The following is a 15,632-nucleotide window of genomic DNA, read 5'->3' on the forward strand; positions in this document are numbered from 1 at the left end:
TATTTTTCCCCTTTGGGAGGGTGAAAGATGGTGGTTAGAGTGTCCTGTGCATCGAGATGGAAAACCATTAGATGTTAGAGTCATTCCAGCAGAAAGTTCCCCATTATTTGAGCTGGGATGATGATATGAATGTACCTCAGAGGTCACACACACGTTCTGAATGTGTAAAGATTAAAAACTAGTCTTTTCTTTTTATTATACATAGCTGGAGCCATAATGCTGCTTTTCTGAAAGCTTATAGATTGTGTTTTGATTGTATTTCTTTTCCTGTTGACATTTATGGGTGATTTTAATAGGGTTATATTTCATTAAAGTATCAAATTTGCCTGCAGTATTCTTCCTTCGGAGAAATAAAAAGATATAAAGGAGACAACAGAGATATAAAATGAATGGGGATTACATAGCTCTGATCATTAAGACTTCAGAAATGTTATAGTTCATACTGAAATCTGACTTGGTAAACATTTCTTCAGAAAGCTCTAGAGGAAACACATTGGTGGATAAGGATAACTGATTGAGATATTAAACATATCTAATTGTGATTTTTCTTTCTGGGAAGTTATAACGGTTAAATGTATATTATGTTGATTTTGTACTAATATCATGTTTCTCTTTCTCTCCCTCTCTTGCTGCCATTGCTGCCTCTGCACCATTCAGGTAAGTCTCTTTAATATTTTAAGTGTATCATCAAAAGTCAAGTCAAAAGTCAAAATATCATAATTTATGTTGCATGGAAGAAAGTAAGTCATACAGGGTTGGAATGATATAAATTATGGCAATTTTCATTTTGGAGGTGGGGAGTTTAAAGAGGGTTATTTTTTTTTATCTTCAGGCCTTTCCATGTTGATATTTGGAATTAACATTTTTATTTACTTATTTTTAATCCGTCTTTACAAACTAGTCTAAATATCCCAAATGCATTCTGGGCCATCTTTGAGGAGGCACTGTGAAGTCTGAACTCATTTGACATGAAGCTGGCTGGGTCTTAATAAGATCTGGGGGATGGAAAGGAGAAGCGTGCATAGCAGCCCTGAAAATAACCGCTTCCCCCTCACACAGGAAGTGCTTATCAGCATATCCCAGGGGGTGGCAGGACTGCATAATGCCAGTCTAACTCTCCGCTTGGCTTGCCCTGTCAAAGCCTGATGGCTTTAAGGAACAACCAGCGAGAGGGATGCCGACTGCACCCATAATGCACCATTTGCAATTATTGCGTATCTCACACTAAGTCAACTGCTTTACTGTAAAGAGGTCACCCAGCTCTTTTAGACTCATGTCAGTCAGCTGGGACAAACAAATGAAGATGCTGGAGGCCCGCTAACAATTACCTGCAGCCCTAAGGCTATGGAATGTTGACTGACCAAAGTATTTGTGTGCTTAGAGAATGTTGCATTCTGGGAGTATGTGTAATGGTGACACATTTCAGTGTTGGTTATTACTGCTTGCTGGGACTCTGTTGCTGCTGAAGTGCAGACAAGTCTGTCAGCCTTGTGCAATGTGATGTTCACAAATCATTTTAATCCCATAGTATGAAGTATTTATAGGTATAAAATGTGTTAAGTGAGGAAAACAATGTACCGTAGTGTAGGACTTGATTTTAGCTGTGGATTATGAAAAGTTTTTCAATCCTGAATCCTCCACTTTCAAGGAGACTTTTTGACTTTGCTGAAGGTCAAAGGTAAATCTTGAGATTATCATAATATCCTCCTCTTTCATTTTTTTTGTTCTTGATGACTGTCAGAAATCTCTGTGAATTCTATTCACAGTATAAAATGTTTAATTTAATGGCCTACAATAAAATGTTGTGGAATATAGATCCATGAAAAAAAGTTTACATAATTTCATCTTATTTTAGCTTTTGAAGTATTTAAGTGCTATTTTTGCCTATTTTTGTGCCCTTAGGCCAGGTTAATATCTGATTTCCAGTTATTGATTTACAGTAAACATTAATGTTTTCAAATTATATTATTTTAGGTAAATTGCCAAGGCAATGTTTTCATTTTAGTTTAAATTTAAGTTTTTCATCTAATATTTATCATTTATTTCAGCCCTATTTCAGGTTTTTTATTTAAATATTTAAGGTTTATTTCATAGCAACCCTGTTACAGTAGCATAAAACATTGTTTGAATGGTTATAGCTATTTTTATATATATATATATATATAGTATTTATAATATATAATATTAAATGGGTGCTGGAGCTGGATAGCAAGAGTGTGTGGGATAAAACAGCAGTAGTGTGTTTGGGTGATGTGTAGCAGCAGAGGTCAAATGTTGTCAGGGCTCTTATCAGCGTAGATGTTCAAGGCTGTGCAGGATGTACTGAACTCGCAGTCTCTCTTTGTCCCTGTCTCTCTCTCTCTCTCACATACACACACAGAAAATCATCTGCCCTCTGGCTGAGCCTTGATCCTGATTAAATGCAGATATACTGATAGCCGAGCCCAGTGTTCTGTAATAATATTGATGAAGATTGATGGATGCTGTTTGTCATTCCTTTATTATGCCAATGCTTGTCTCTGATACAAACAGTATTTCCACTGCCATTCTACTTGGACTGGGTGATATATTGAATATTTGCGATACCGGGTTTGGTTTACTTACGTTTCCAGCAACCAAATGTGCGTATTCTTAGAAATATACAGTATAATATAATGAAATATATTAATACAATATTTTTAGATCAATTAATTTCTCCACTTGTGTTATTACATTTTTAAACGTTTTCTGTTCATATTTATTTAAAAATATGATTTATTCCTATGATGATGGATAATGTATGTATTTTCTGAGGTGACTGGCAGAAATCTCATTACTCACGTGAACTAACCCGGTAAAAGGCCTCCCTCTGCTGGTCATCTTGAGCTCTACATCTAATCTGATGATATGCAAAGTGCCTCTTCTATTAAACTGTCAGTGGCACATCCATTTGCCACAGCGACCTCGACAACATTAAGAGCTTGATTGATCAAAGTCAACACTGGCCTGTTTAATTGCTCCCTCCACTGCAGCGGTTCATTGTGTTCTGCTGTTCTATACAGGAAGCGTTCTGGGTCAACTGACCTTTAAATGAGGCGTTTAGATTAGCAGCAGTCGACTGTGATGGGGAAAAGGGGTCAATGAGGCACACGTACACACACACTACCTAGTGCATTGATAGCACTGAGTGTGTTTGCCGTGTCAGATGAGTGCTCATCCTCCCTCTAAATCCATATAGTGCAGACATATAAGCCACCCTGCGGAGAAGTCATTCATATTCATAATATTCATGAGCTGCTTTGCATATTGTTACCATGTGCTTTGCTTGCGGTTATATTGATTTTACACAGCTCTCTCACACAGAAATACGCAGTAAGAGGGGCTTTGGTCCCATATGTTGTCAGTGGCTCTCACTCAGCCCACTACTTGTCAACTCCTGGAAACCACACACTGCTGTTCTCAGATCTGCCCTTTCCAGATCCACCGCACTGTCTCCGTGGCAACCACCGTCCCCTACACCTGCGTTTGCTGTACACGATGCCGCCCTCTTGTGGAGCAAAGAGAGATTTGGTGTGGGTATACTGGTTTATGGTCATCAATTAGCCTTGTTTTAGTAGAGGAGAGGGTCGATTAGAGAGGCGCAGAGGTTGAGGGACTGTTCTCACGGGTCAGAGACGGAGAATCAGAGGCAGGATGCGACGGCTGCTGCACAGCTGGGCTGGGGTCCCGCTCTCCTGGAGACCTTGTCACACTGCTCAGACTCCCGAGGAGGGACCAGCAGGTGCAGGAGAAGAGGGTGAGAACAAGAGATGTAGGGCAAACTGATGTGCCTGTTATTTGATGTAGAGCACAGAGTCATTTTGAAAGTGTTAGGAAATGGTGGGGTTACATTTAGTTTGGCAATCAATTCATCACTGTTCACTATGACTTTTTCCCCAATTAACTCCTAATTTTCTTAATTATTAAGTGCTTTAAAAGTAAGAATAAACAGCCAGTATGCTAGTAAAATGCATGCTAACAAGCAACTAGTTATTAGCGAGAATTGGTCCTTAAACTAAAGTGTTACCTTATATGTATGTATGTGTGTGTGTTGTTTCTTTATACAGTATACCATTGTGTGTGAATATGCTAGCCATTCAGAAACATTTCTGTGTTGAAAAACTGTGAAATTGCCATCTGATATCCTCTTTTTATTATATTTTGATATTGTACTTTTTATATGGAAATGAGTAATAAATAACCCTTTATTTTGTTTTATTTTGGCCATTTGAGCACCACTTTGAGTGTTATACTTTTTTATTTATTTATTATTATTATTATTACTTAAGTAGATTAGTAATAATTTATAATGATTGTATATGATTTATTTTAATAAGTTTAAGTTAAGTTTAGTTAAATGTCAATTTGACAACCAGTTTGAGTGATAGGTTTGGCAGAATCTATATAATTTTTCATAATAGTATTTTTATTTTATTTTATTTTATTTTAATGACACTTTAAGCATCATTTTGAGTGCAAGTTTTGCCAAAATTTATGGATTTATTAATACAAATTATTTATAATGATATATTTCAAATGTAGTTATGTTTTATAGTTGCTTTTTTAGATTTTGCCAGATTGTATGGTTTTAATAACAAATAATTGTAAATTTGAATTTCATGGTCTTTTTTTTTTTAATCCATATTTCTTATTTTATACCTGTCTAGTGATACCATTTTTGTCTCTGGTTCAAATCTTAGCCTTCTAATTCTAGTCAGTGAAAATTGTGCATTATGAATATGGGGAAAAAGCAGCTTGACAATAGTGATTCAGAATCTAGTCATACATGTTGAGCAAGGATGAGGAGATGACTGCATTTTTTGTGTGTGAAACAAATAACTTGCGACGTGATTTGAACTGATGTGAATGTGTGGTTCCTGTCACAGATTTTTTTGAGGCAAACTATTTTTGTTTTACCCAATTATCATGAAACTTTTCAAAGATATGAAGTTGCATTCAAAAGCCACTTGAATCAAAAAATGGGCAGGATGCTTCAGTAAGTGTTAGTGGGTTTTTTAGAGGGAGTGAGAGACTGCTTGAGCAAACGGCATGTGTTTGATGTTTGATGTGGCCTTCAAAGTAAAGGGGTGGTGGAGGTTCTTTTGTTAACTCTTTTTCCTGGCTTCCTGTCGGAAGCAGGGCTGTGTTTCTTTGAGAAATCGCCGTCATCAGTGTTTCATCAGACTTGATATACAATCTGCCTGAAACAAAGGAACTGATTGCGAGTGACATTCCGGACCGGCAGAAGAGTTTCATTTTGCTCTCTTGTGTGGCGACACTCAGTGCTCTTGTGTTTTAAATCTTGATCAATCTACTTTCCCTTGCCGATCTTTTATCTGGAAAAAAGCCACTTAAGTCAGTTCTATGGGATGGTGATGCTTCACTTAATCTATTAATCGCTCAACTTGCACCTTGGCTGGAAGACAAACATGTCTGACAGGGACATCAGTGGGCGTTTTTTGTCTTTCAAAATAATATTTTCAGTCAAATGCAGGCCACTTATGATGAAAAGCATAGATGCAGTGGACCGTCTATCTGACGGGTGACACTGAGTGGTCTGTTTCTCTTCTTGGCACCTGTCCTGAGTAGCAAATGGTACCGTTGGAAGATTTTCACTAAAGGCCAAGTGTTTTTTTTTCTCCTTTGGGATAAGGTAGAGTTGGCGGCACACACCCTGAAGTCTCCAGTCATGTCAGCCGGGAGATGCCCATAGTCCCAGCTTTGCCAGTCTTGCAGTAGTGGTATGCAAAGTGTGTCTTTTATGAGACGTTTGGCGAAGCTTGATAACCGCTGAGTTGATTAAACAGTGTCACGGTGCTGGTTGTGAAACTTCCCAAGTTCCTGAGTTCTTCCATCTGTTGTTAACGATATACATGAAATGTTATGAGAGCATATTATGGGAGTCTTGCTTTATTATAATTTTAAGTGCCATAGTTCATGACATCTGGTAGTGATACCGTATGTTTATTTGCAAGAAAGAAGTGAGTCTTTTTCTTGTTTATCCTTTTTTTCCCCCATAGATTGCTTTCAGTAAATTTTACTCTGAGTATTGTTTTGAGCGCCAAAAGCAGGCCAGTGTGTATCATTTGGCCAATTTGTAGTTTGCACAGCACTATCAGAGGGTTGCAAAGTAAACCAAGTAGGCAAGTTTGTGCACTGTCTATTGGGTTGCTCAGATAATTGGGGTGACCACATAGATCAGTTTGGTAATGCAGTAGCATCACACTTTTAAAGCACTTGGCTTTTCATACAGCTTGTAACTAGAAAGACAAGCTCTGTGACTAAAAGGAAGCATTAATGCAAGAAGAATGTTGGCATTACCAGAACTAATTGGCAAATAATAATAATAATAATAATTTTCAGTTGTATAATAAAAATAATAACAAAAACAACTGTTATTATTATTGATTATTAATTATATACATCTAAAATAATAATAATAATTATTATTATTATAATTAAAAATATAATTAAAAAACTAAAATAAATATAGCATTTCTCTAAGTCCAGTTGACATACCAATTGTTACACTTCTTCATGCTTTTTAAGGCAATATTTGTTATTTACAGATGTAATATTAAAGGTAGTGTGAAAGTGCCTCATTTGCATGAGATTGTGACGCACTCCCAGCACGTAATGGCCAGAGCTTCAGTCCGACCCTTCCATTTGCTTCCATTAGGCTGAATCAATATAGAGCTTTCTCTAAACTACAATAGTGAAAGAGCGAGAGAGATGGCTACGTGCCTGCTTTATTGTGCCTGCTATGTTGTCAATTAATATATATCTTAAATTAGATGTCAATTAGCCAAAGAAATAAGTAATAGTGCAAATGTTACCTAAAATGATGGTCAAAGTCATTTTATTATTTAAAGGGTTTTAAAAGATCCATGGGCATTTTGAGAGAGAGAGAATAAAATTGTTTTTAGTGCATGTATTTTAAGCCGGTTAAATATATTTATGGCAATTTTTTATATTTAAAACCATGCTTTATATATGAAAGATTAATTTCAGTGCTTAAATGTTAAATCAAGTTAATTGACTACAACCAGCAGATGACTGTGTCAGATTGAGACTACATTGATTACTAAAACACTCTTGTTGGAGGCTGGAAAAGTATAAAATGCTCTAATGAATGTCAATATCAAATGTCAGTGTCTTATTTCTCTGCAGGAGTGATTATGGCACATATTACATGTACCTCAATATGAATGAATCACGAGGTGTCCCCCTACTCAGTTTTAAATAGACACTTCCTGCAGAATGCTGTGCCCTGGAACTAAGTACACATCATTTCAAGCTGCTCCCACAAACTAACAGTGATGTTTGGCCCACACAGCCCCTGATTTCAGTCCAGCTGAGTGGGATGAGGTGCAAAAGGATGTACACTGTTTATGTGGGATGAAAAGTTATGATTATATATGTAACACCTTTGCATTTTAATGCCCTGATTTGTTTGAAACTATCAAATCTATGGGTTGAATTGCAGCACTGCAGCAATTATTCTGTTTGAGCCATTTTGATTGATAGTGCAGTTCACAACTTTCACCGCTAGAGGCTGATGTTGTATATAACAATAAACCACTTTCCTCGCCATTTCAGCACCAGTGCTGCTGGACAGCTCCCGCCATTGTCCCTGCTGCTCTTTATAGACTGAAGGCTTTTTACTGCTCTTTTATAATAGTTCAGTGCTTTTGCTCTTTGTGGGGAAAATGTTCCCCCAGCTTGCTTGTCAAAAACACGGTGGTTAAATTTTTCATGGTCTGGTTAATCCCAACCTCAAGATATACAGGATTCATGAAGATGAGAGCTAAGCTATATCCTCTTTCAGTGGAGTGACATTTCCCTGCTTTTAATAATAATGGTTTTATGAAAATGTGTTCTCAATTCTTCAGATTTCTTAAGAGAAGTTTGTCTCATTTGAGAGAGCCATTAAGAGAATTAATCCTCCAAGACCTCTTAGTAAGCAGGTCAAAGGGGGCGTTTTAGTGGAGTCAAGCAGTTGGATGGACTGTTTTGACATGTATTTTCCATCTGTCTGACTGTAGTTTCCATAAATTCTTTCAGCATCTAATGACTAGATTTGCCAGGACCCCCAACCCGGCAAGTTCACAGCTTCACAATTTCAGTAATAACAGTCCTTTGCACCAGTATGTCAGGTTGATGTGACAGGCTACATGCATCCATGCACAACACCCACCAATTACTTGAATTCACATGCACGTAAATGTAAACTCGGCAACCCTGATGGAACGGTTTCCTGTTCAAGTCAGCTGTCACCTTCAGAGCTGTTATGAGAAAACATAAAGCATCCTACTGGTTTGATTGGCATTGCCGCCAAGCACATCCCAGGAAAATTGATTGCACCATCCCGGGAGACGAACAAGAGACTTGATTCCCGTTATTTAAGAATGTTTCACACACATGCGCAGTCCTTATAATTGAGATTGAGGGAGTGATCATGGACCTTGAAGATGTTAATTTGTCAGTGAGCATGGACAGAAAAAAAAACGCTGAACTCCGTGATTAAGAATCTTTCAAATATAAATGTTGTGTTGTGTGCATAGCATTTTCATGTAGAATTCATTTTATAAAGTTTTTACATTTTAAATGGTTCTCTTACTTCCTCTAAACTACTTTTAACTCTTGCGTGTGTGTGTACAATTCATATAAATTTATAAAAAATAAATACATTAACAATTCAACTCTGCACACCTGATGGCAATAAATAGGTGCGTTGGAGACAAAGACCAACAAAGTAAAAAGCAAAAAACGAATCCTGCACACAATGCAAAAAATATCAAAATATTTATTGACTACGTTTCGGTTACATGACCTTCGTCAAGAATTTAACATTTGTTCAAATTGATAATTTTTGCATTGTGTGTGGATTTGTTTTTGCTTTTTATAAAAAAAGAAATACAAAATCAATATTATTTTATGCAAATTGATATATTTTAGTATATACAAAATATTAAAACAATTGTATTCTTTCTTTCATTCTATTTTTCATAAATATGTATATTGTGTGTATTTAAAATGAAGTAAATACAAATATTTTAATACATGCTCATACTTGATTAGCTAATGTTTATATTTAACCATTTAAATTGTAATTTAATAAATATATTTTTCATACTTTTTATATTTACATATTTAAATGTAATAACTATGCAAAATGTTTTTTACACTTTTATATATATGTGTGTATTAGTAGCTGTTTTATGTAAATATTTATATATTTAACCATTCTAAACAGATCTTATTTGCCATTTTAAAAGCATGGTAAACCCTTCGATGCATCCTGCATGTCAACAACGAATTAAAATTCACTTGTCAATCCATTTTGTGCAGTCTTCGAACTGATGCCTTGTTGATTAAATATTTTATGCAAATGTGCATCCCAAGCAGGGAACATTTGTCTTGTGGGTTTCTCATGAGGGATGCATAAATTAGAGCTTGAACTGGGTATTTTGGGATAGAGTCAAACTGGATTTAAAGTTTTATTTGCCTTTAAAATTTTTAATTTAAAAGTAAATTTTTAATCTTTGGCCACAGTGGAAATGACTGTAGTTTACTCAGATTATTTCTCATCTTGGACCGCATTCTTTAAATACGAGCACATAGAGGATGGCCATATGTGGCACTTGTGGGTCTTAAACAGTTGGAGAGAGTGCCTTAGTTCACTGACGTCTCTATAAAATTTGCACAGAGCTGACATAATGCTCCCATCTCCTGCCGCACCAGTGGATTTCCCTTTGTGCCGGCGCATTTCCTTCAAACAACAGTGTGCAGATCAAATTAACCACATAACAGACAGGCTTTGCTATGCTCTTGCATGTTCAGCCCAGAGACGATCACATGCATGATATCCCAACATGCATCTCTCTTCTTGATTTGGTGATAGTCCAGTGCATTATTTAGCCAAGTGGACAGACAAATCCCTGTATGTGTGTAATCTGATCAGTATGCATAATCCTAATACTAAACCTCATCCCTCTCTTCAGGAACATTGATCCACTCCGCTGGACTTTCATCCTGGATGCTTGACAAAATTAAAATGAAGGGAATATAAAATCAAGGGGGGTTGAAAGAGAGATTAGACCACTTTGATCTCAGACACGCAGTTGGGCTGTTATCTCAGACTCTTCTCATGAGCGTCAGGGGAGGAATGGAGTATGGTGGCGATGACCTTAATACTTTCATTCACGTTTAAGACTCATTCAGGCGTATTTCGTACACAAACAGAGACAGACCCCTTTATTACACGGTCCCTTGTTGCTAGGCTTATTGAGCCTCCAAATGTCTGATAATACACAGAGATACTGCCACTGACCTAAATGCATGCTACTGTATCTGTTATAAAAAGGACTGCTGCTCAGCACTGAACAGCATCACTGGCCTGCAAATTATCCAGTTCACTCTCCATTGGAGTTAGGGAGGTGTGATTGGCATTATGCAAATTTGAGAAGTAAATAAACAGACACTCCTGGCTAATTAACAGTTCGGAAATGTGTATTTGAAAAAAGAAAACAGTCTTATTGTTGCATATTCAAAAATTAGCTTTTTTTTTTGCTTTTGAAGTGACAAAAAATGCTTTGTTTCAGTTTTCTAATGGAAATTATTCTGCCTTCCTGTCAGGGGAATTGATGGGCTTTTAATTGTGCTCTTATATAAGGTTAACTTTTATTTTTTCCCCCAGCTTAAATAAGCATCTAAATGAAAAAAGCAAAGCAGATAATGATAACATCCCTCTATCCCACATGCTTGTATAAGTAGTTTATAAATATTATGAATGTTGCATAATATAATATAATATAAAGCAAACTAACAAAATGAAAAATGTGGAAATGAATTCTTCAGATTTATATATATATATATATATATATATATATATATATATATATATATATATATATATATATATATATATATATATATATATATATATATTTATTAACCTATTAATGATGAATTGTCCTTGCTTAGGCAAACATCACTGCTGTTATTGTTTATATCATCAACATATATCAAACAAACAAACTGAAGAGCCTAGCAGTGACCAACCTTAATAAATCTGAGACTGCATACAGTAGTAACACCCTGGCAGTCTCCCAGAATTATTATTATTATTTATTTTGTTTATTATTTATTTTGGCAAAAAGTTGTCTTTGGAAAAAAAAATATTTATATTTTCAGTTGCATTCCATTGTATAGTAAATTGAGCTGTTATGATTACGTGAGTAACAACAGAGGATGCTAATTTTCCATTGGCTCCTGGATTTATTTAATATTTGATTTTACGATTAAAATGAATCAAACTTATTTTAATCAATGCGAAACAGCTATTCTAAAAACCCATAGGAAATAGCTGAAATTGGTTAATTCGTTTCTAATGGACTATTAACTCTACAGCACTATATGTAATAAATTCGAAATCTAATTATATTCATGTTAATGAATTGATCGAATTGAAACGATTCTCTCATAAATGATAAAGTCCGTTCTCTCAATGGAAAAGTTAATTTCGGAGACTCCTTGCAAATAATGCCATCAACGAAATAGCGGCTCGTCTCCTGTCGTGCTCAGGTACCAGCTTCTACTGAATACACCAAGCAAGCAACTTTAAAAGCCCATTCAGATCAGACTGAATCTCAGATGAGACGCATCAGCCGCGCTCTGCGTGTTCTTCCTCTGCGCGCTTTCCGATGGATTTTATATGTGAGGGAAACATATGATCTGCCATTATAAAGCACGGATCTCAGCGCTGCAGGGACGTAGTTCATGATTGGAGCTCTGCACCGCGTATACGGACGGGGTCTGTCTTTCTCCGGTGGGACACACGGCGCCTGTGCTATGTGTGTGCGAGAAACCGCTTTTATCGGAGCCCTTGGAAGAGCACCTCGGCTGAGCTAGTATGATAGCCGTCTCTTTTAAATGCCGATGCCAGATACTGCGGAGAGTGAACAAAGGTACGGTCTCGGTTGTTTTCATCCTTCGCTATACCTTTTATGCAGCCCTCCCCGTTACGCGAACGCGTTCTTGTATGATAGGCTATACGAACGTTTATGCAGCGCTTAAAGACGCAGAGCTGGGTCACCGGACCTGATGGAGCGCAGCTACGGTCATCAAACCTCGCGCCTTTGTTTTGAAATGTTCTCGCATAAAGCCCTGGGCATAAAAATACGCACTGAAGTATTGCTCGCTCGCCCCCCCCCCCCCATTCATTATTATTTAACAGTAGAGTGCCGTAGTTTGGTGGTCTGCTTAGTGCGCTTGTAAGAGAACAATGCTGCTTTCTTTTTTTTTTCTGTTTGCATTTGCCTGACAGCTTCTCCCCTGTTAATTATTTACCTGAAGGCACACTGCTTCGTGCTGTGGTTTGGGAATAGTGTTTGTCTGTGGGATGAGAAGCTCTCCTGATCCTGGTGTGAAACACATGCTGGGCTTGTTTTAAGCGTCTCTAGTGGAAACTTAACTGAATCTTGATGAGTTGCGTGTCATATTATATTTTGACTGGTGGGTTTCTTTGACTGAAGGCTACCCCCCCCCCCCCCCCCTTTGAATTAAAGAGCATAAATAGTGTTTTCTATGAGAGGAGTGCTACAACCCCAGTGAAATATTTGTGTGCATTATTCCCTTGAGGAGTAGTGGTTTATGTGTTAGCCAACTTGGCATTGCTTAAGAGATGCGAAATGGTGGAGTTGTCATAAATACTGCAAGTTGTCCTCCCTCAGGGGAAAACACTTGACCTCAATAAGATCAGTAAATACCCAGTTGGCTTTGTTAAATAAAGAGAGAGAGAAAAAAAAGGTTGATTTCAGCCAGATTGAAGATCCATTTCATCCGTGGACAAACTGGTTTCTAATTGGATGCTGATTTCGACATGAACTGATTTCTTCTCTTATAGGTGTCTGGTGTAAACTTGGGGCAGCAGGTGTTCATGTCTGATTTCCCATGATGCTGTTGTGCAGCAGTCATATAGTTTCCCCTATGGATTGTGCCTCCTGGGGTTTAATGCATCTACAATATGGTTGAGTGTGTCCCAAATATGGCTTTTTTTTAAAGATATGACACAGATCTGTTGTGGATGACAGTGTGAACTGCACAGAAATTACAGCGAAACTGACATTTTCAGTTCAAGTCTGATACACTTTCAACATGTTGAGAGAAAATAGGATTTTTCACAGGTTTAAAGTCAGGGATGACTATATATATATATATATATATATATATAGAGAGAGAGAGAGAGAGAGAGAGAGAGAGAGAGAGAGAGAGAGAGAGAGAGATGGATATATATAGATAGATATTGATCTAGATATATATAGATAGACAGATAGATAGATAGATTAAGCTGTATTATGATTTTATATAATATTATTGACTGTTGTGTTATGTGCCTGCTGTTTCTTTCAATTAGCAATTGTTTATTTTTAAAATTCATCTCGAGTCCCCTGCTGTCTGATGCATTTTGTTATGCTCTGTTTAGAGTCCTAAAAAACAAGTTTTTAATAATTGTTTTTGTAAGCCATAAGTCTTTCTTCCATTTTTAGTCTGTGGGACTGGAAAATAGAAATTCTATTATCAAATTTTATATTATGACATTTGATGTTAATGTCATGATGAATATTCCAGAATAGGCTGTTTTGAACTTGTGGATCGTTTTAGGAATCTCACATATTTAGACTTGTGAGGCACATTAAAGGTCATGTAAAAATCCTTACAAAAAATAGCCACTTTTGCTTCTGGATTGAATGTAGCCTTTCATTTGGACTGACTGTGTGTGTGTGTGTGTGTGTTTGTAAGACACTTAGGTAGAGTCATTCAATTCATGATGAGTCAGTGAGTCATCTGTTATAGGTGAAATGAAAGCATATATGAGGAATAACTTATTCAAGGCAGATGATGCAGCTAATGGACACTGATGTCGAGTTTCAGTAGACTGATGGTCCCTGGACACAAAAGGTTAAAGCAATGTGTAATCTTCATTACATCAGAGATGTCATAATGTGGCTTTGTCTGGTGATATTAGTCAATGTTTTGCAACATCAAAAGCCAACAGTAAGAAGAATTGATATTGAAGTAAAGGATAATCAGAGGGTTCTTGTGTGGCCTTGAAGGATAATGACAGGCTGAAAATACTTAACTACTTACCACATAAACACATAAATGGACATATTTTGACAAATTAGAATCCGGTGTTCAAGAGATCGGTGTAATAATGTAATATCACTAACATTCACTCTTAAAAATAAAGGTTCTTTATTTGCATCCGTGGTTCCATGAATAACCTTTAATATGCATGGAACATTTCCATTCCATTAAAGGTTTTTTAGTGTGTTTTTTTTTTTTTTTTTAAGTACTTCACACTACGAAAAAATGATTCTTTATGGAACTGTTCACTGAAAGGTCCTTTTAGGAGCCATTCTTCTTCTATGGTTCTTCTTGCTGTACAACCCCTCCTTTGGAACCTATTTTTTAAGAGTTGAATAATGTATGACTTCTATCCAAAGGAAAAAAAAAACAGCTTCATATTTATTTTTTCCCCCTCACCAGGGTCCATTGCAGCTTGTTGTTGATGAATTGTCTTCTCATTTGAGATCGTCTAGTGTTCCTGGCCTTAGCCGTGTGCAGCATTTGTCTTGGTCGTGGCATTTATGGTGCCATGCCTGTCGGTTTTATATCTCTGTTACACATTTGCAGGCATTCAGTCAGAAAATGAAAAAGAGGCTCAAGGTGTTGGTTTCTTCTACATTTTACTCCACAGTAACAGAGAAATTTGTGCCTGAAAACAATATTAATTAGATTATTTATTTTTTTCCCCCAACCTGAAAAGTGGGATACTACTGGCGGGTTGTTGATTAAATTAATGTATTCCATTTTTTTTCACACCAACTGGAATAAACATGCCTAGCTTCTCATCTGCAGGTGTCCTGTGAGCTGTGCCAATTATATTTTAGTTGCATGTAAGGTAATGAGTTGAGCCAACCGCACTGCCACTCACAACTGTGCTTTCTGGGGACACAAGGTAGGTAGAAAGATCTGGATACTAGTCACGGAAGAATGTCTGTTTGTTTTGTAGATTGTATATTTGTGCTTGTGTGGGAGTTGTGTGCTTATGTGTTTCCGTCTGTGAGCTTATGTTCAGGTTTGTGTGTCTGGTTGTGGCAGCAGTGTCACGCCGTACCTGCTGTAGTAAATGGAATGCTAATCGCTCCCTGACTCTGATAAGGGACATTTTCCATTTCCATTCTTCAGCAGTCATTGGGTACACTGTAACCCTTTTGCATTGAGCTCAGTGGCTCAGGCCACCTGCTTCCTAACTGAAAAACTATTTAGAGCTCAGTTTGTAGAGCTGCATTAAGGAAACCTGCTGATATGCTCTGATTAAAACCAGAAAGAAAGACAAAATGCACACCTACTGTGGGTACCAGTATGAACCAAAAGATGCATAAATAAATAGACACTTTTATTGAACGGTGTTAATTGAAATGCATAGAATAAAAAATGTTTGGGGTAGGGTAAAGATGTAGCCCGAGCTGGTTAAATAAATAGATATAAATATGTGATACTTCAAATTGGTTGAGATATTAAAATGAGTCGGGAAGAATTCAATA

The 15,632-nt window shown here is 36.9% G+C and overlaps 1 protein-coding gene across 16 annotated transcripts in view; it reads left to right on the forward strand.

The window, feature by feature from the left end:
- The window catches only part of LOC127956455 (glutamate receptor-interacting protein 1), a 237,241-nt gene that overhangs the window by 124,347 nt on the left and 97,262 nt on the right, over positions 1-15,632 (forward strand). For 2 of the 16 annotated variants that reach the window (XM_052554367.1, XM_052554374.1), the window contains exon 1: positions 11,654-11,987. The exons of the other annotated variants lie outside the window; for them this stretch is intronic. In XM_052554367.1, coding sequence (XP_052410327.1) covers positions 11,933-11,987 — 55 coding nt within the window. In that variant the 5' untranslated portion in view covers positions 11,654-11,932. Of the gene's footprint in view, positions 1-11,653; positions 11,988-15,632 lie in introns of those variants that run through there. 16 annotated transcript variants of the gene reach the window in all.

This window comes from Carassius gibelio, chromosome B4 (genome assembly GCF_023724105.1).
Source record: "Carassius gibelio isolate Cgi1373 ecotype wild population from Czech Republic chromosome B4, carGib1.2-hapl.c, whole genome shotgun sequence".
NCBI classification, from domain to species: domain Eukaryota; kingdom Metazoa; phylum Chordata; class Actinopteri; order Cypriniformes; family Cyprinidae; genus Carassius; species Carassius gibelio.